Here is a 22,117-nt window from a genome sequence, read left to right as displayed (position 1 = left end):
CCTTTACTCCATATAAGTGTTACAATACATAGAATCATAGCACCATACAGTTATTTGGGTTGGAAGGGACCTTTAAAGATCATCTAGTCCAATCCCCCTGCAACGAGCAGGGACATCTTCAACTAGATCAGGTTGCTCAGAGCCCTGTCCACCCTGACCTTGGATGTTCCAGGGATGGGGCACCTACCACCTCTTGGGCAACCTGGGCCAGTGTTTCACCACCCTCATCATAAAAAATTTCTTCCTTATATCTAGTCTAAATCTACTTTCTTTTAGTTTAAGACCATTACCCCTTGTCCTATTGCAACAGGACCTACTAAAAAGTCTGTCCCCACCTTTCTTATAAGCCCCCTTTAAGTATTGAAAGGCTGCTACAAGGTCTCCCCGGAGCCTTCTCCTCTCCAGGCTGAACAACCCCAACTCTCTCAGCCTGTCTTCATAGGAGAGGTGTTCCAGCCCTCTCATCATTTCTGTGTCCTTCCTCTGGACCCGCTCGAACAGGTCCGTGTCTTTCCCGTGCTGAGGACCCCAGATCTGGAGGCAGTACTGCAGGGGGGGTCTCACCAGAGCGGAGCAGAGGGGCAGAATCCCCTCCCTCCACCTGCTGGTCACGCTCCTTCTGATGCAGCCCAGGATATGGTTGGCTTTCTGGGCTGCGAGCGCACGTTGCCGGCTCGTGTCCAGCTTTTCATCCCCCAGTATTCCCAAGTCCTTCTCAGCCCTCAAAGAGCAGGGCTGCTCTCAACCCCTTCATCCCCCAGCCTGTATTGGTACGGGGGTTGCCCTGACCCAGGTGCAGGACCTTGCACTTGGCCCTGTTGAACCTCATGAGGTTCATATGGACCCACTTCTCGAGCTTGTCCACGTCCCTCTGGATGGCATCCCATCCCTCAGGTGTGTCAACCGCACCGCTCAGCTTGGTGTCATCTGCAAACGTGCTGAGGGTGCACTCGACCCCACTGCCTATGCCATTGATGAAGATATTAAACAGTACTGGTCCCAATACAGACCCCTGCGGGACACCACTCATCACCGATCTCCACGTGGGCATTGAGTCAGATTACCAATTACCAGCTCCTGCCTTCAGCGAGAGCCGTTTTGTTAGCCAAGAGCTCTCACATCTCATTTCCAGGTACCCTGCTGTTAATTCTGCCTTCCTGAATTTCCAGGTCAAGCCTGCCTCCTTTTTGTTACATTAATGCTGCTTTCCACACGAAGCATGCTCATCTCCAACCTCTGCAGCTCCGTGCTGCTCAACTAGCCCTGGCTGAACCGAGCGCCCACGGTACCTCCGACCCACCTGAGAAGCCCGTCAGCTCTGCATTTCTTACTGCGTCCACACCAACAGCCGCATCTCTCGTTCTTGTCCATGCCTGAAACTCTGCCATCCCCAAATCCCGTTCCTGTCTCCCAGCCCACTAACCCTGCTCTCTGCTCCTTCTTATCAGTCCTATCTGTACCTCACTCCTATTTGTAAACCCCTATATCTGCCTACTGCGGCGTCGCCTCTCTTTCTTCCAAGTTTCCTACCTCTCCCTGAGGTAGGCTGAAAGCCTCAGTAGGTTTCTCTCTTCCTCGCAGGCTGGCATCCTTTCATTCTCTCTCAGGAGCCGAGAGGTGCCAGAGATCCCTGAGCAGGTTTTCCTGCCAACCTCATTCCCTGTCCTGGGCTGCTTGCTGAAAAGCCACAATAAACTGCTGAAACCTGAAAGGAAGGATGCCATCCTTATGGGCTAAACTCTGGGCTCAGCTGAAAACCCCTGTTATTTGTACTAGCATTTTTGAGTTGGTAAATGCCACTTACTGCAAAAGAAGTGCATCAACAACATTCAGACTTTTTAGTGGTAAAATAAATTCAAATCCCAATATGTGGCTAATAGCAAGAATGGGATGTGAAAAACTGCCTAAAGCAGGGCACAAACGAATTTAAGCTCATTAAGGAGCTACAAGAAGCCTTTAATTCTGAAGTTGAATAATTTTCATAATCACAGATGCATTACAGATCAGCACTGAAGGCTGATAATGAGGACATATACTTTGGTAGCACAAGACTTCAAAATGCATGATTAAGAAATGAAATGTTTTATGAAGGAGTCTGCATCTAATAGCATACATTCTGGCAGAAAATTCTTCCAGGAGATGACAGGACTTAAAAAAAGGTCTTTCGCGGGACTGACAACGCGATATACTGATTATTTGGCAGTGCATAATATCTTTATTTAGAACAATAAAGTATATGTATATAATGTAAATTCCAAATTTGAACTGGTATAAAAAAGGATTTGGGAAAACATCTATCTTTAAGAGGACACATATATACATACACATCACATTTTATAAACTTTGTTGATTACCTTCAGTCAGAATGTAACTATGCAAGACTGTGCTGACATTTACACTGAAATAAATGAATTTGCCCATGATACAACCAGCAAACGTCTGTGTCTCTATCACTAAAGAGTCTGAAGCTTCCGCGTTCCATCAATTTGATAACATAATAGCAACATGCCACCATTACTGTAGATCTGCATTTAATAGACAGTTGAATCAGATTCCTGAATTGAAGAATGTTGGATAATTCTTAAATGTAAATCTAACTCAAAATATCTGTATTTTATATATACAGTTAGCTTTTCAATTTAATAGTTGTATTGTTAGTACTGAACAGTTTCAGCGTATTACAAAGAGAGAGCAACAGAGAAAACAGAGCTGGTGAAGATCAGAATTTAAAAAATGTGCAGGTTGTACACATACTCCATAGTGTAGCACATTTTATAAGCTTACTTATAAAATGACCTTGTGATGAAATAAGTACCATTAATTTATTCAAGTAAACACACATCTAAAGTAGCACATTTTGTTACTCAGTATATAACTATCTGCTTTTTATTCTCACAAGGCCACTATTAATTGCATGCAAAGTTCAACTACGCCAAAGCAAACCTAAAAATGTTAGTTTCTCACAAAACCACAGATACCTGAAAAACAAATTTGGTTGACTTTTGTATAAAAAATACAACACTCGCTTCTCCCCAATTTCATTTTAGAGAAAGGGTGTTCATTTTCTGACTGTGTTAATACATGGGCTCTGTCTACCCAAAAAGAAGGCTGAAAACTGATCACTCTTCAGAAGTTTAACTTACAACTGGATAAAGAAGTAATTGAAGGACTATTTCTGCCATCCCTACTCCCACGGAACAGTAACTTATTCTATTTTCATTTATTTCAAAGATGTCCCACAAGTCAGTAGTCTTTCAAAACAAGGGCCTCCTCAGTGGGTAGACAAATTGGGCACAGAAATGTTCAAATAATTTCATGATCACATTTCCAAGTGCCATGCCATCCACTGTATCCATGAATGTCTAGAAGCATCTTCTGCTTTGCAAAATGATTGAGAACCCCCAATGTTTTGTTCAGATCTCTCAAAAGGGGGTGCAGAGGACAGGAAAACCGTGAGCTCCAACAACAGTTCTGCTACTCCATGTGTTGTACTACTTTGGTGCATATTCAAAGAACAACATTTGTGATGTGAAGTGGGAAGATTTATACATGAATTTTCTTTCTGTTCTCATGTAGCCTTAAGTTTGCCTTGCTCCTTGGAAGAGATTAAAGTATCTGACATTATTTGAAAGTGACTTAGCTACTATTTTAAGATGTTACTCTTGGAAGGTCTATCTGGATTTAATGTATGTTTCAATTTACAACTGATATTTTTTATAGTATTGAACGGTAGACTAAGGAGCCTAAACATTGTGCATTTTGAATATCAAAGTATAATTTGGGGCACACCAATGTGCAACATTACCGTGTATTTGATTTTCTGGAAAAAAACGCATTTAGGAAAACTAACATTCTTATGAACAAAGAACATTAATAAATACAAGATTTTTATTTAACTGAATCTAAGAAAAATACTGGAAACTTCAAATAAGCTTGCTTTGAGAACATCCTGTAAAGCAACATAAAGTATTTAAGGTTTTTGTAAAATGTGTAAGGATAATTGCTTCCATTTACTATGGATACTTTTCCACTCTGTCAAAATCAATACGCAGGTATTCTCCGCATTACCAATAAGGTGCAAACTTCCCATCAGTTAGGTCATGTTGACATTTCTTTCAGGATGACTCTTAAATAAGTTTGAAACACAAAGTCTGAGGGCCTTGTGACTAAAGAACTATACAATGTCAAGCGAGACTGAGCTGCAGACGGGGAATTCTGCTTGATTTTTGCAGACCTAAAATTTGGAATGTACTTGCTTTTTAGAAGTGATGAGCAACCTTGATTATTTCTTATTAAGTGGTGAGCTCCAGCATCTTCTGAATAAAAATGAAGGCCTAATTCTCACACTAAGCTTCTTTTGATCTAGTCTAAGAGAAGTTCCTCAGATGATGCTCTGTTCATGTTGATGGAACTATGCTAATTTATACCAGCTGAGCAGGACTTGAGGACCCTTTTCTGACACCAGGAAGTACAAAATGGCCTCAGTATAAATAAAAAAATAGTTCCACATTATCAAATCCTTGTATCAATTAATTCACAAGAAGTTTCAACACTGACCTCAGTAAGGTCAAAATTCCACGCAGAGTAGCTACATGCACACATAAGCTCTATCATCAAACGTAGTAAGGTTTTGAGTTTTTTTCTTTTTGGTAAGTATGAAAGATGAATCAGTTTTACCAATAATACACACACGCACACACACGTATATATTATATGTATGTCATATTATTTTTATGCATGGTTTTCAGAAAATTCAGCAGACGATTAAAATTTCCACAAGAATTCTTAAAAAATTAAGTAACTATATACTTTAAAGAGAACTCCACCTTTATGCAAAACATTAAAAGGGTGGCGGTTTGTTTTTTGGTTTTGGGTGTTGTTTTTTTTTTTTTAAGTTTTCAAGTTACTTAAACTAAAACTCTTGCTGACCTGGTCAGTTTAATGAAAGTTGACAGTTTGTCATCTGAAGTGAGCCACCTTTACCTTCTGAAGTGCAAAACCCTAATACAGATAAATAATTCATACCCCTTATCTGGAAAGAGCCAAGATGAAAAGATGTACAACTACACTTGTAACTTTTACCATAGTATTTTTAGGATTTACTTGAAAATGCATGTCTGTACATCAGTCCTGTACAGATTCCATGGCTGCTAGAACAGCAATAGATGCAGAAGACAAGTGGGGAAAAGAGCCTTTTTCTTCTGTTTCAAGAGAATTAACTTTAAGAGTGGAGAATGCCAGGATATTAAAGCTTACTAATCACTTAAAACACAACGCAAACATTAATTACAGCTGATGTAAGTAAAAGCTAAATACACTCTCAGGATTTTTCAGATTTTCTATGCTATACATTTAAAGACAAAGTATCAATGGCATGCATCTTCAGCATTTAAAATGCATTTCATGGGTTTGTCTTTATTCTGATGTTTGAACGCAATTCAGACTCTTTACTTTCCCTTCCCTTGGCATGGCTAGAAATTTCACCAGTGTTCACATACCCAGCAGTTACTCATAATGGTTCGAAGCTCCATGAGGTACATTCACCTCCTGTTTACTTTGTCTTCATCCAGTAATTGCTCCTCCTGAACAGAGACCACCAACACTGACGAATTCTTGAGGCTTTCTGGGGTGGGCAACCAGCCACCTGGCACGCGACAGAGACCACGTGTTGCTGTACACACGGCCTTTGCCAGGCATAAACACAGCTTCTTCTAAGTAAAAGGCTAGAACATGGGTCCATGGCATGACTTTGCTTTCAAGTTTTATATACAATATTGAAGAGTATATTATCTGTATCCATTTCTGCGTTTTCTGTCAGATCAGATAACTCCACCTGAAGACACCAGGGTAAGGTAGAGGACACAGAACTTAAATTAAGGATGCAAAGGTATTTATGACTTTCAATGATTACACATAGTTGGAGGCATTTGAAAGATGCTTTTTGTTCAGGACATGTTTGCCAGAGTCAGCTGAAAGTATTAATGCATTACAAATCCCCAAATGCCACACAAGGTAGATATTCACATAAGATACAGTCCTGCTAAGTGCACACTCTTCTTGTCGTTGTTCAATTCAGTGTTGGTTTCACAGTAACGAACACAAATTGTCCTCATTTCTATATCATGTCTATGGAGTCATGGGCAGCAACAACAGATGCAGACTCAGTCTGTCACTCCAGAAGGAATACGAATGTGCTTAAAGCTGCTTCATTTATGAAGCGAACATGGAACTGTTACCTGCCTGAAGAGAAAAACAAATTATAATTTTGCTGATTAATTTTCCTCTCTGTATTACTAAACAGTAGAGCTTTTCACAGACATATAACATAGATTTTTTTTCTTATAGTTTTGGAAATAGATAAATTTGACGACACTTGCATAGACATTCCTTTATTCTGCATGAAAAATTATTGTTATAAGATGTACTTCCCTGGGCCAACAACACGCTTGCCTGCAAAAGCTCACTGATGTCAGCTATGGTGATGAAACAACTCTGATGGTTTTACAGAACTGTTATGTTTGTGCATTTTGGTATCTGGCAATCCCCAACAGAAAACTTCCCATTGAAGTCATCTGGACAAGCCAATACCAAACTGAGTTTACATCTTTGGGAAAATCAAATTAATTGTCCAATGCAGTGATGGTTTCCCTTCCCAGTAAGCAGATGTTAGAACAAAGCAGTTAAGGAGACTGGAAATCTCTCAAGCTCTAGCTATCTTGATCACAATGAACACTCTGGACTACACCTGAGAATGACCGCTCCAGGATGAACTGCAAGACCTGGACTGACTGTTATACTCTTACGCTGCTCTTTCCACTCACAATATAAAATGAAGCATTCAGCGCTGCTTGAATCTTCCAGACCCTTGCCAGAGATGCTGTGGGTTACGTACAGCACGACTCCTGCGGGAAGAAGCCCCTTGCCAGAGACGTGCACGGCTCTGCAGAGGACAGCTGAGACTGAGAAAGCTCGCTCAGCTTTGCTGCTCACTCTTACATACTAAAGCAAGGATGATGTATCTGATAAGGCTACAGAGGCTGCAAAATGTGCCAAGTAAGCAACAATTAATAGAAGCTCAGCTCTACTTGGCCTGTTTTCCTACACTCACCTGCTAGTTTAAGGACTGTGTTTTTTAGGTCATGCTGCTTTGAAACAGCTGTAGGACAACAGCTGAAGACTTCTCCATATCGGCTCTCATGCCAAAAAGGAGAAGCAGTAGCTGTCCTTCATTTTGGAATTCCAGCATATTTCATTTTGTAACATTCAGTTTAAAAATCAAATGCCTAAATTAACACTACAGGATTAATTACATTAGCTGCTAGAGATCTTAGGTAGAAGTGAAGCCTACTGATAACAAGTTTTGGTTTATTTTATTTTTTTTCCCCAAAATGGACTCTGAATCACTTTATATTTCAGCAGCCAAAAGTTAAGCCTATGGTAAGACTCTCAACCATAACAACTTACCAGTACACGAAACAGTAACAGTGTTGAGGGAGAAAAAGCAACAGCTACACTTGTAGATGTTCCTTTTCTTTTTGCTGCAACATACTGGAAAAAAAAGGTACTTTATTACTACAACGCTAGTGTTTCAAGGAAATAGAATGGAAGGGTTTATCCATTAGTTACAATAAAAGGGAACCTAATGTATTTGAATTTGTTTGCTATTAGGTCTTCCTAGTTACATATGAATATTACAAATTTCTCAGGGAGGAGGGAGAAAAAAAACATATGCCATATATTTAAGAAGACATCTGATGGAGAATGTAACCTGTTTATAGTTCCTGTTAAGGCCATCTCCTGCATTTAACTAATTGTTTCCTCTTTCCTCTTGTCTTCCTATAAAACAATGTTTTATATTTCCTGTGAAGTTAAAAGGAAGATGCATGTTCCATTTCACAAGTTTTAATACCTGTGAGGATGAGGTGCAGGATGAGTTATTTGTAGCAACTAATATATGTGGTGAATACAGAGTCTTCCATTCTATGTACTGTACATGAAGAAAATTTAAGAATGTATTATTCTATAAAGTTTAAACACTGAAAATTTCAGCTCCTGTGATCAAACTGCTAGATCAGAACCTTGCCTATTTCTGCCTTCAACAGCAGGCAGCACCAGGCATTTTGCACAGTGCGAGAAGCCTACAGGATAAGATGTGACCTTCTGCCATCTGCATCAGACCTTCCCCTTAATCTCTCATAGTTAAAATTTGACCAAACACACACCCTGAAATATGAGGTTAGATCATATTCTCAAAGTGCTTTAGCATGAACTATTCTAACTTGAAATATCCCTAAGTCCTTCTATGAATTTCACAGACTTCTTTGCCCAAGTCATGCCTGAGCAACTTTGAATGTCTTCAACTGTTATTTCTAAGGTATATTTGATTGACTGAGTTACACAGAAATTTTTCTGCTTTAAAATCAGATAAAGAAGAGTTCAAGTATGAATAGAGCCGTGAATCATTCCAGGATGATCTTAGGAAGTTATTAGGATTTGAATGAGTTCTCATTAACTTTCTACGAACATTAAAAAAAGGCCTGGAAACCATAGATGCTTATATACACATACCCTGGGGAATGTAAAAAAGTGAAAGAACATAAAAATGTTAATGTAAAAAATATTTAGAAGGATTTAGGAACACAGCCAGGAAGACATTGTTTCCTATTCTTTTACATAATATCAACCTAGCTTTACACCACACAGCAAATAACAAATTTTTTTTTTTTTTTTTTTTTTTTTTGTTGCTTCCCCTATGGGTCTCAGCAATCCTTTCTCACAGTGGGAGTAAGGATTGATAAAGTAAAGGTAATGTCCCCTTAATAAAATTTTCTATGCAGAAATCTTCTCCATATCAATTTTGATATTCAAACTAGAAGCTTCTTTAAAGGACACACCCTAAGCACACATATTGCCTCTACAGCAAGAAACTTGTGTTTGGTATTTTTGGTGTTTGTCTTAGAGCTAGAGAGAAACCTTCAGGAAATAGCTCTCAAAGATAAACTTACATTTCTATATACGTATATAAAGTGAAACAGTATACCTTATCTCATTTTCCTCTTGACAGTCATGACACTGTGTAGTTTCATCACTTTCTGGTCTGGATTTGGGATGTGTTTTCTAGGGAGAAAATGCATTAAATATAAATATTCTAAAGCTTTCTTTAACAACGCCCTAAACAATTGTTGTATGTTTCAGTTTGCTTCAGATTTTCATTACCAAGGTCATCTTGCAAATTGTAGGCCAAATCTTGACTTCTAACATACATCTTCTACTGGTATAATTTTACTATCAAAGCCTTTGTATTGTAGGCAGAGGCACAAGGGGCAAAAGCAAAAGAATCCTCTTCTCGAGATATAATAGGAGAGCTGGGAAATTGAGGTAATCCCTTGTTTTTAATTTCCAATTAGACAGTTATCATGCTGATAAGACAGGATTTGCACTTTGGTGGTGGAATTCAAGAATTTGACAACATAGATTTACATTGGTATGTCACACAGTTCAGCGAAGATCAAAAGAGACGTCTCTTGCTTTCAAATGCAGAATGGTTCTGTTCTTCCTGCCTCCCCATAGCTACGAAATGTAGTATCACTATGTAAACAATTAAATGCAATATTTCTTACCTTCCAGTATATGGCTCCCAAAATAAAGCCAATAAGAAGAGACAGCAATGATGTCAGTGCTATGCTGATCCCTTGCAGGCTGGAGCTGCTAATGAAGCCAAGTGCCTCTTCTGTAATTACAGATGTTCTCGTTAGTGAAGACAGATTTATAGCAGAAAACTATCTTCAGGGCAACACTATTAGCAAGAGCACTTTTATGCACCACCTACATAACAGCACCTTAAATAGCAGAACAGATACTTCAAAGCGCTGTGTACACGAGGTGCACTTCATACAAAATATCACAGGAAATTTTTGACCACAAGGATGCTCCTCCCATTTCTGAAACAGCTGTATTGAAAAGTTCCAACACTAATTCTCCTTTTGGCATTTGTAGAGAATTTTCTCTTTCCCGCATTTCAAAGTTTTGGGTTTATCAATTTTTAAAGGACTTATTTTGTAACACAAAGTAATTCTTTGGAAGAGAATATACGTGTCACTTCATGCATTTGCTTAAGTTCCGTAAGACACATCCCACTGACTGCAGATAGACACTTTGCCTTGCCACTAATGAATGACCAATACGAGGCCTCTTGAGGGAGGTTAATTTAACAAAATAAGCCTGACTTCATTTCTAATGTCTGTCTGGAAAGGTCCTGCTAGCTTCAGGAAGATCAAACCCTTGTACCTTGAAGTCTAGCTTTGTGTTATTTGGTGTAACCATTTCTTGATAGCTTTTTAAATTTTATATGGAAGAGCCTAAATTCTAGGCTTTTATGTACACAAGCAATCCCATTCCGCTCACAGGGAGCTGTATGCATGCTGAGACTAAAATGTGACCCTCCAATTATTTAATCAAGAGCAGGATGTGAAAAGTCCTGCAGAGTCACCCTGGGATCCACCCTCTGAAATGCAAAGTGAGCCACAGGAGACTGCTAGTTTAGACACCATCCACCTAGTTTTAGTTCATTTCAAGATTTGGTGTCTGCAGCTCAACTGGTGGGTGTATTATCAGATTACAGGAAAAGAACCAAACTGTAAGCACTGGAAAAGTGTAGGTGATTAGATACAGAAATGAAAATGGTCTGTTAGCACTAGAAGTTTGTGTGATTCATGCAAACAGCAAATGTCTAAGCACGTACGGTATGATATACTGGGTCAAGCAAAGTGCATTTAGTACATTATTAAACAGCCTCTTTAGCTTAGAAAGGAGCATTCTCATAATTAAATAGCAACTAATTTTCAAGCCTCTGAGATCTTCTGGTTGACATTTTGCAAGTTTTTACACAATTGTTCTTTTTATCTCTGAAATTCAGCTGTGTTTTCTAGAGTCATGATAGACAGAAGTAAAAAGTAAGAAACAAAAAGTCTGTATCTTATATACTACATAAAGCTCTGTATCTCATACGCTGTTTACAAACTCTAGGTTCTGACTATAGGGGCTTGAATTTTACTTACATTTGGTAGACTTGGCACACTAAAAGAAAACATTGGTCAAGCAGAACCGATGCTAGCTTACCATGGAAGAAATCTGTCTACAGAGGAGAAGGGAAAGATAGCAACAAAGTTCTACAGAGGTGAACATCAGCTGAAAAAGAGAGGCTATTGATTAGTCTGCCTCTGTCTCCTCAGACATTAAAACCAGCAGCAGAAATTAACTGGAGCAGCATATCTTTTCTCAAACTGTCCGTCCCAGATAAGGCATAGAGGAGGTTTGCTTGCAGAACTGACCTTCAAGAAATCTGGACAAAACTCAAGTGGGGCAGAGCCAGCCTGAACATCTCAAAAAAAAAAAATTCCTGTCATTACTTTATCTGAATTGTATTCTCAGCATATTCTCAGAAGAAAATTCCTATATTGCTCTTGTGCTCTAGTCAAGAAAATTGTAACACTGATTTGCCTGATACCATTAGCCATTCTCCCCAGTGAGAGACCGCTGAGTTATACAACTGAATTATGTAAATCCTATGGGGATGGTCATGTTCTCTGGATTCTGCTCTTCAAACTTCAGAAAAAAAGGAAAAGTGAAATAAAAATCAAAAGGAAAAACTTTTCAGGACATACAGAGCATAATTTATTTGATAACATGTTATGGTAGAGTATATAACCTCAAAAATCCTCTGCCTACTCTGCAATGCTGGGCAACCATTCTGTCTTTACATGGACTTCTAGAGAAATGTTCTGTGTGCAGGGCAATCAGTGACAGTCGAGCACCCGCATTTTTACCACTATTTTTCACAACTTTAGAGAGTCCTACACAACAGAAGAACTCCCTTTACAATGAGGTATCTAAAAGTGGAAAAATTTGATTTCTGAGAAGATATCTCCAATGCAGATGCTTTCTTCAGCATCTATGGAAAACCGAAAGGAATTCATAATTAGCTTTCCACATGGGGATCTGCAACCCAGGGATGGATCCTAAATACACTCAAATTGTGACACCCTCCCCAGCCTGTGTTTTAAAAATGACAACAGATTTTTTTTTCATAACTTGATAGTTTATGAATTAATTTGAAAGTTAAGTAACCCATAACTACCTTAAAAACCAAACAACAGATTATTTAATTTCACTTTCAAGTCCAGAAAAAAGTCTCTTGAAAGATCTGGAGAGAATGAAATGAGCCACAGCAGGTTTCTTCGTGTGCCTTTTATTTATAGTAACATCTAAAACAGAACAGGTTGGAGAATTTTCAAGTCTGGAGAACCTCCTGGGGACCTGTGTCCTAATGAAGAAAAGGGAGATAAGGAAAGCAAGCTGGCTGCCAATAGGTTTTTATTCCTTCCACAGGAACTTTTTCTCTGTTAGAAGCTTTAGAGCTCTACACAGAAAGATTCCCACTCCCAGCAGTTGTGAAGGCAGAGTAGGAGAAGGAATAGGAGCAACCAGGTGTATCAGCAACTTTGTGAACTCCTTGGGCAATGCCAGAGGAACTGTTGGTTTTGCAGTTAGTATATCATTCACTTAAAATAGACACTACCTAGCAAGGTGCAAAAGGGGAGTGGAAGAAGGCCAGCACCTCTCAGAGCCCTCACTCTGCACCTTATGGAAGAAACCCTTAGGAAATGAGCTCATCTGATGTAGATTCATGTATAGTCTTCATGGACATTGGGATATTAACCTGTGAACAAAATATATTTACATGAAAAGCCACTAAACTACACAATGAAGTTATTGAGCTGCTCTCCACCTTGAGCCATGTGTGTAAGTTTAGCAACCAATTAAGATTCAAAGCACTGGCTCGATTTTTTTTGGCCATATATTTCTCAAAGGAATTTTCAGTTCACCTCTGCTCAGCTCCAACACAATTACCACAAGATCTTATCTATAAAAATACAGAGCAGCTCTCACCTGTTCATTAGGGTTTTCCATTAACTGTAAATTTGGAGCGAAGGAACAAAGGCACAGAAGGCAACACAAATTGCATTAAGCCGTGGGTGAACATTTTCAAATTGTTGTGCAATTACTGAATTAAACTATGGTATTCTTTGCTTAACTATAAAAGTAGACCTTCTTCCTAAAAACAGTTAGAGTTCTTTGTGTTTACACATTGTTTGAACTGTTCAGTACTGAATAATACAGCCAAATTATTGTGAGGAAATTACAAGCAAAAATGGAAGAAAGCAATGCTGAACTTTCCATGAAAATATAAGTAATACCATGGCACTAAATTGAGTGAGAAGTGTTAGTAACAGCTAGTAAGTTCAAGCTTTAGTCAGAGCAACATGAGATTAATCTGATGGCAAAAAAAAAACCCCAAAAAACCAAACAACAAAAAAACCCCTACTATTTATTGTTTGGTCCACTGAAAAAATGGATCAGGACTACAGAGTTCTTACCCTCACACTTGTTCTTTACACAGGAACCATCTCATCTGAATTCTCTAAACTATGCATGGTATAATGATTCAGAGAAATATCAATGAGACTGGGACTTAAACAGTTAATTGGAATTTAAATTGGACTACAGTCATGTAACACAAAGAGAAGAAAACAAACCAGCCTAAATAAATTGAGGGTGGTGGTATTTTGAGAATTTTATGGGGGAAAAGATGGAGTGGGAACATGCCACAGATCTACATTCAATATTACAAAGATGAAAACAGCATTACTGACATTCAAAAAAAAATTAGAACAGGATAATTTTTCCATTTTACATGTAGTTGGGGTAAGACTTCTGGTGTAGATTTAGTCAAGATTCTACTCTATTATAGTAGTTTAATTTTATTGTTGTGTAGTAACAATGAATTAATGAAATATGACTCTTTCAACAAATGTAGCAACAACATGAAAAAATGTAATTTAGCTAATTTATATTATATACAATTTCTATGATAATTATCTCAAATGATTTTATTAGATGATGCACTTCAGGTTTGTCTAAGTTGAATTTAGAATTAAGAGCAGTTCAAGTCATCTGACTGCACAGACTTTATTAATAGATTCAAAATTTATTATTAATCTAGAAGGGTTCTTTTGCAAACAGTGAGTGCTTCTAAATGGTCTAGAAACCATTAATTTTAAATAGCTCAATTTAAAACTGTTTAAAATTAATGAGGGTCATTTAAAAAAAAAAATTGCAGTAGTTTGTGTCTGGAGATGCTTTTTTCACGTCTCCCTTCTTCTCCAAATGTTTTCCTTTTTGAAATTTGAATCTAGTGGTGCTGTTCTGAGAACAGGACTGAAGCCAGCAGACAGGGTCCTCTGTGCTGGGGAGTATTCACATGGGAAGTAATAAGGTTTGTGCATTGTTGTTCCTTCCAGGAAGGCAGGTATTAAGTAAAAAAGAACACTTACTCAGCAATAAAGCCAAGACAAAACTAAAATCAGTACTGAAGACCATTTTCAGGGAGTAAGACAGAGATGCCAACAAAGATGTTGTAGGTCCCTCCCTTCAAAAAACTCCAAACAAATAACTAAAGTATAACCAGTCAGAATCCAATGTCCAAGTTAATGTAATTTAATCTGATTAAGAGTTCAAACTGTCCCCAGCCGCAGACATGCAGTCCTCATGTCATTTCTAAATAAGGCTGTTAACTGATATCCAATTTTCCAATAAATTGCTTAAGAGAATGATAATCAGTTAAAACACACCTGTACAGCATATGGTCAGCCAAGCAATTTCTTTGACTTACTGCATTATTTTAATTAGGCTTTTTCCCTACTTGATTATCTGTTCCAGTTATAAAACAAGATTAATAAACCTGCTTCTGTACTCCTCTCCACAGTACAGACTCAGGTGCCGCACTCCGCCACACTGCCCAGCATCCCTCCTGTTACTGTACTGGGTCAAACTCCTTTCATCGGAACTGCTCCTATAACATATCTGTCTCTCTTTTGGCTCCTTGATCCACTCCCATTGCTTCAGGCTGCAGCTGAATATTCTTCCTCTAGCAGCAACAGCAAAAATTCTCACATGTTCAGACCTGAGAGGGACAGGTATGTGCTCTTTAGCCCCCTCCTGGTGCCTTCTAATTGGCCCTGGGCTCATCAGGTTATTTGCAGCCAGCTCTGTGACCTTTTGGCGAGAAATTTATGGCAGCAGCAAGACTTACTCCTTTTCAGAGAGGCAGGCTGGCAGCCAGCAGTCGAAGGTGGTTTTTGTTCCAACCTTCTACTCAGAGGGTTCTGCGAAATGATGACTTAAGGCCTTCTCTTAATTAGAAAGCAATCAGGAAAGGGTTTCAAATCTGACAGCAGCTGTGAGCCAACTAAGAGGCAGCACGCATGGTGATAAGAACCCAGAGAATAACTAGATTACACATTCCCAAAAGAAGCAGCATGAGAAGAAACTCAAACTTAGTAATATCTGTCCCACAGTCAGGAGCTACCATTGTGCCCATCAGGCTACATCAGGCTGCCTCCTTGCCCGTGTTTTCTTGAGCACAAGGAGTACCAGCCACACGCTTCATCATCACACATTTAGACAACACGGATGCTTGTGAAGTGACAAGGGGAAATTGTAAGAGAGAGACACATTGTCATCCTGATGCATCGGGAAACAGGAATAAGGGAAACAACAACATGGATAAGCTTTAACCACCATTTCAAGAACTTCTAAGGAAAATCCCCTTCTTTTGTTCACATGGAAAGCTCCAGGGAGTATTGACCTTGTTGTACATGATGTCACTAAAAGCCCCTGAAACTTCGCTGTTTCTCTTCACCTCAGATTCCTATATCCCTTCTGACCTCATGACAGAGGCTCTTACAGCAACAATTCCGGGCGCTCTCATCTGTCAGCGACCAGTCATGTAATACACTGACCCAGACAGATGAGAAACACAGAGGTGGCCATGCTGGAGAGAAGATTACAGCCTGCCAAAAGTGTAGTGACTTTGTCCTTGACTTCAACCGAAAGCACACTGACTGTGGAGCTGGCCCTACTCCGACTACAGCAAGCAAACATGGGGACTGTCTTCAGGATTGGTGTCAAGCTTGGGACTGACAGTACTCTCAAAATGCAACGTACAGGCAACCTCTTTGTCCACATGAGTACCCTGAGCCCAGTTTAGGTCCGCTATTCTCTTCGTTCAGAGCAACTTCCTTTTCTGAGAGTTAAAATGAGGTGTCTGGGACAGACAAGTTTGCTGAGGCCATATGACTAGCGAGACCTCGCGACAGCCAAAACGAAGAGACCTACCCTCTCCAAGTTGTAGAGAGCTGTCACATCATTGTAACTTGATAGCATCTCTAAATTTTGATTAGGTAAGTTTATTGCATTTCAGTATGACAGCTGAGAAACACATGGTACACCATCAGGCACAAGTAACTTCCCATTAATTTGCACAATTAATGACATGCTTTTCCTCTGAGCTCTTGTAACAACCAGCTACCAGAACAAAATGGAGACACATATATTAATTCAATCACTTGTACTTACTGTTACTGCTAGTGTTACTGCCAATGCTGTCATTCCTAAGGGAGCTGGCAGCAACAGGAGGAAACAAAAATGTTTTTGTGACAGCGACTCTGGAATCTAAATAGAAAATGAGTGTGTCAGCATTATGTAACTTAAAATACAGTTCCCTCTACATAAGATGATGGGCTATAGGGCTACTCTGATGTGGCTATAGGGCTGTTTTAAAAATCTGGCTACAGGGTTGTTTATAAAGTGGATTAAGCCAAAAAAAGGCAGTCGTCTTATGACGCAGATGTGTCTACACACTGAGCTGCTGCTGAATAGCTATTCTGGAAAAGCAATGGCTTTAAACAAGTTCTTAGGTTATGGCACTGATCTACTTCTAGTTACTACTGGTGTAACTATGCAACTGGATACATTGCCCTATTTTAAAAGCTAATAGCTGTGACTAGAGAGAGTGAAAGAAAAGAAAATACAAAACATCCATTTACTGGAAGGATGAGAATGAACTGCAGGAGCCTGACTTAGGCTTGTTAAAATTTTTAAATGAAGTAAACATGACCCTTTTCAGGAGGGGTGGGATGAATATAGAGGTGACTTGAGGCTGCTGCAGTTTACAACTTGTTCTAGCTTCCTATCCTTTCAGTAGTGCAACCTTAGGCTCCTTTACTGCCTTATAAAGATTAAACAGAACATTAATAGAAGATAAGAAGAATAATGTGAAAAGACGATCCAGGATATATTTGGGATGAAAAGAAACAGAGCAGAGTATTGTGAGGTTATGTGGATTATATTAAGGAACGATGTCACTAGTTTTACTGCCAGATAGAACTCGACTGAGAACAGAAATACAAGCTTCGGTGTTGGTAGTAATTTTAACTGGCAGTAAAAAGGAGACACGGAGGTACAGCATCAGATCCTAAGCATCTCTGAAATCAAAGGAAAATCACCCATTTATATCTACTTAGATTCTGTTCCCCAAAATAACAGCCATCTTACCATTCTCTGGTGTTTCTACTGTTGAAGGCAGAACACAGTCGTTCTTATCCAACATGTCTGCAAACTCCTTGTAGACCTCAATGGTGCTATTAAAGTGCCTAAAAAAGTCCTCAGGAATGAAGTGACCTTCTTCATAAAGGTGACCATTTTCTTTTATAAAATCCTAGGGTAAAATATAGAATTCAGCTTGAAAGAAGGTCAAGAGAGCTGCTCATTTCAGCACCTCAACAGATGATATAAATATCCAAAGATGACACAAAATAGTTTAAATTTTTAAGCTGCAGAAGAACAAATTTGCTGTATGCAATCTTCATAAAACATACAAGCCCTCTGATCTGAGGATTTCAAATCAGCTTTGCAAATAGAAATAAATTATTAATCCAGTGTTGCAAAATTGCCAAGGAATGAAAGGCAGTCTCCCATCCTACACTGAAAATGAAGAGACTTTTTTTTATTTCCCCTTATTAAAAAAAAATTACCTTGACTTCACATTACTTTGCAATGTTCCACATGATCCTTTTAATCAGAACACAGGAACACAACACAATCATAGCTATTGTCATAAGAGTACAGGGAACAGAATACAATAGCTGGGATACATTACTGCAAAGAAACACGCTGAGAACCCTGATAATGTACCTAAAAATAAGAGCAAGACTATAAACAAGGAAGCCCAATCACTCTGAGGTCTAATAGACAAGTGTGTTATGCCAGACTAAACAACAAGGTTGAGGTCCATGTTAAAATCATTGATGGTTATCTTCTTTTTTATTTCTACCTGACTCTGGCTTTTATAACAACTGTTTCTCAATGCTAGCAGGTTGAATTTGGCCTGGGGTTACTCTGTACTCCCACAGAGAACAGTGGTAAGAACACAGGTTAAATATGTACTACAGAAAACTTCCTATTTTTGGCTCCAAAATTATTTTAAGTTTAATGCTGAAAGTACTAGACTTAAGATCATTCTTTCCTGAGGAAATCAATAGCCAGTTGTTTATCTGAATTACAGGATATTTACTTCTTCATTCTACAAAATGAAATTCCTCTTCCCCAACCACATCCCAGCTGAGTGCTTTGAATCATCAGAACAAGAATAGGAAAAAAAAAAAAGATACATTGAAGATTGGACAGAATTCAGTTTGAAGTAGAAAGGTAAGGAATGTCAAATACTCTCAGCAATATAATGCCAATATATGACAAGGTTACAAAGTTATGCCACTCTAAATGAGATTGAGTGTTTTAGTCCATTTGATTTATTCTGGAAGTTAAACACGTGCAATTACAACAGCTAAGGACTTGACAAAAATAAACATATAGAGAAGATTAAATCCTTGCCTTAAAGAACATGACAGATTTTGCCCATTTTGTTTAGTGGGACAAAACCTTCGACTACAGAACTTATTTTTAATTACTGATAGACTGGTTAGAGCTGAGTAAGGGATTAGAAAGTTAATTTTTTTTCCCCCCATCATTTTCACACAAGAGAATCAGATGTCTCCTGAGTGAGACTCCTGGAATCCTTCCAGCTGCTGTTGGAATCCAGAAACACATGGAAATGGGCTGATATCCTCTAGTCTTTGCTGTGTCTTTGTATAAAAAAGTTCATTAAACCATGGTGAAGCTTTCAGAGCTTCACACACTGCGATATATACTGAGAGTATATTAATAACTTCAACGACATCATCTTTACATTAGGATCACTAGCAAAATGAATAATTTAAGCTGAATGCACAAGGAAGATTTCTGCCAGTTTCAAACAGACCAGAATGAATTAATTATCTTAAAGATGCCAGTTACATTTTTGACTACTTAACTAACTGTATACAGGTCATTGTATACACTGTAATTCCTTGTAAGCCACTTTCCTTTGAAACAGGAGATAACAACTAGCCAACATTAGCACAGTGTACTCAGTGCATTTCTAAACAAAGTATGATTTCAGATGTACAGAAATAAAAATAAGAACAAATCTAATGAAGCTTTAGACATTTTTAAACTATTACCAAATACTGTGCAACAGAAAGTTCAAATAAAAATATCCAGCATAAAAGTAGAAACTCTGTATAAGATTACCTTATTTTTATCAAAAGCTAGGCATGCCATAAGATCATTGATTATCCTTGTGAGATTATTGATGATCGAATAGTTGCTTAAAACATCAGACATATCTGAAATATCTGAAAATTTCTGGAGAAGATTATGTAGACTCCTTGAAAATTCAGGCACCATCAAATGCAACCAACAATGATTAGGCTGTCAAGGGACAAAAAGAGAAACAGAGACGTAGATTAAATATCAGACTTTTGTAAAAACTGGTTAATCAGCTCAATGTGCAAAAGTAGATTAGACTGTTCTTTCCAATTTAAATTAACTTGAAAGTCTAAATTAAAATTCGTGTTCTTTACTATGGCCAACTTTCTCTTCAGTCTTTTTAGTAAGATTTCTATTCTCACTGATACTGACATATTTATGGTTGTCTGTTAAGTGCCAACCCTTCATTAAATTCTTAATGAATGCTAAGCATCAGTCTGTTGAGAATTTGAGCCTTGGGACACACTACTACGAACCCTAGTTCATGCTTTCATTAACCTATTTGTTTTTTTTAAATAACTACTGCTTAAACAATTTTCTCCAGACTTTCTTTAAACCAATCTCAGTTTTCATTTTATTATTGTTACCCTACATGACTCAGTTAACCCCAAAGATCCTTGATTTAAGTATCTTCTGAAGAAAGTTTCCATAAACATTTTGCATTAAATCCATGTGTGCTTTTATCCTCCTTTAAACTAGTTAGCTTAGTTAACTCCTTCTCTTCAGCTTTTTCACTAAATGCCATTCCCGAGAACAGTTTCTAGATCTAAATGTCTTTCTTTTCCTGAGTTTTCACTGACAAAAGGGCTCTGCACAGCCTGTTGTGGTATCTGCCCTATCTGTGCCACTGGAACAGAGTTCAAATCCTTTCACTGCCACCTATGCAATTAGTTTGCAGATAAAGTTTGTACAGCTGTTCATGTGATTGAAACCTGGTCATTCATCTTGCTGCCTCAGAGGGAGTCATTAACTTCTTTTACTTAGATTTACATAACAGTAGTCGAGTAAATAAAAAAGCCACCCAGCCCAGGAAAAACCCTAACTCAATACAGCCAACAAAAATACAGGTAATGCATTAGTCACACTGCAACATGTATGTGGAAATCCCTTTCCAATAAATGCTGAATTTTTAATGGTAAATGTTATGGGAATTTATTCCATATGTGAAGCTATTTTTTCAATGGCTGAAAATGTCTCAGGATCATTAAAGCTTGCCAGACATGAAGATCTTGGCCCAGCAACCTCTAAGTACTCTCAGTATCACTAAAACAGTTTCCAATTGCTGCCCAGTGGATGGGCAGCATCCACTGAATCCATCCGCTCCACCTTCTGCAATGCACAATACATGTTTGGCGATGTATCTGTTTCTAGACTTAATCTCATTTTACTCAAATTTCTGCAATAAACCTGCATACAGATTCTTTATTCAAAAAACTTTATGCACTACTATAGATATCATCACTTGGCGACAAATTACTTTCTCGGTGATACAAGTGGTGTTCTGCCGTGATGTGTAAATGTTTTTGATGAGGAAAACCACACTTCATGCTTTCAAAGACTATTCCAGACTATTAGGCTTCCAGACTTAGAGAACCAAATGTAAATACATTGTTCAGCTGTACCTGACTTTTCACTTTTGTGTACAACTCTCTCACACACTGATAGCAAGTGGCAAGTCATTATTAAAACCTTCTGTAATTATCTCAACAATGACTTAAAAAAAAAGTTAAACAAAATGTGAAATGGATGGCATTTGGCTTGATTCTGCTTCCCTTTTTTCCTTCAAGAACAACAACGGGAGGGGAGAGGCAGAAGCAAATAAATCGGAGAAAGCTTGTTGAAACGTACTCCGTTCAAGCAGCATGCGTTATGCCACGTCCCACTGCCCTCATCAGACAGACAACACATTTTCCTCTGCTTTGGTGTAGGAACACGGACACAGAACTTCCGTGCTTCGCTGAACTGCAAACCTGGAAACCCTTTTCCTCTGAGGTTTCGTGGGTGTGCATTCTCCTTTGGCAAGGACTAGCAAAAGCTTGCCGCTTGTCCTAGTGAGCATTTGGTGATTCCAGCAGGGAATCTATTTTGTTGCTCCCGCAGTTTAGCATGTGTGTGGGAGTCTCCTCTGACTGAACCGTTCTGACCTACAAAGCTGTATTTCACGAGAGCTTTAAGTTTTCTTTTCAGTAATATCAAGCTGTGCAATCACTTGCTATATCAATATCTACCAAACACAGGGATGAAACTGCTGAAATTGAGAAATGTGACGTTCTTTGCAAGGAGAAATAGAGGTTTAACTCTGCTTTTTTGTGTAAACTTTGGCCAAGATTTACGTTTTAGGGCAATTGCAAACCTGACTTCCCTCATACTTCCAGGTAGTCCTCATTTAGCTTTTCCTTTCTACGCCTATCTAAAAGTTTGAAGTTTATCTCCTCTTCTGAGTTCAGCCCCTGCTCCTGTCATCTTTGCCTTTTAACCTTCAGGTTAGACTCCGAAGTTCAGTCTAAGCGAGACTACTTTTAAAGGCACTCAGATGCCTTGAGCTAGTGCATAATGCAACAACCCTTCTGTT

At 38.6% G+C, this 22,117-nt stretch overlaps 1 protein-coding gene across 2 annotated transcripts in view; it reads right to left on the bottom strand.

Annotated features, from left to right (window-relative positions):
- Window positions 1–1,946: 1,946 nt before the first annotated feature.
- The window catches only part of KITLG (KIT ligand), a 57,428-nt gene continuing 37,257 nt past the window's right edge, over window positions 1,947–22,117 (bottom strand). Inside the window, exons 4-10 of one of the 2 annotated variants that reach the window (XM_075057916.1) lie at window positions 19,528–19,707; window positions 17,455–17,617; window positions 16,477–16,572; window positions 9,621–9,730; window positions 9,041–9,117; window positions 7,465–7,548; window positions 1,947–6,240 (exon numbers count right to left, since the gene is read on the bottom strand). In XM_075057916.1, the coding sequence (XP_074914017.1) occupies window positions 7,509–7,548; window positions 9,041–9,117; window positions 9,621–9,730; window positions 16,477–16,572; window positions 17,455–17,617; window positions 19,528–19,707 (666 nt within the window). In that variant the 3' untranslated portion in view covers window positions 1,947–6,240; window positions 7,465–7,508. The remainder of the gene's footprint in view (window positions 6,241–7,464; window positions 7,549–9,040; window positions 9,118–9,620; window positions 9,731–16,476; window positions 16,573–17,454; window positions 17,618–19,527; window positions 19,708–22,117) is intronic. The other variant, XM_075057918.1, reaches the window with a different exon arrangement.

Source organism: Buteo buteo, chromosome 26 (genome assembly GCF_964188355.1).
Source record: "Buteo buteo chromosome 26, bButBut1.hap1.1, whole genome shotgun sequence".
In the NCBI taxonomy this organism is placed as follows: Eukaryota; Metazoa; Chordata; class Aves; order Accipitriformes; family Accipitridae; genus Buteo; species Buteo buteo.
Note: the sequence above shows the minus strand (reverse complement) of the source record. Positions and strands in the feature narration are given on the sequence as shown.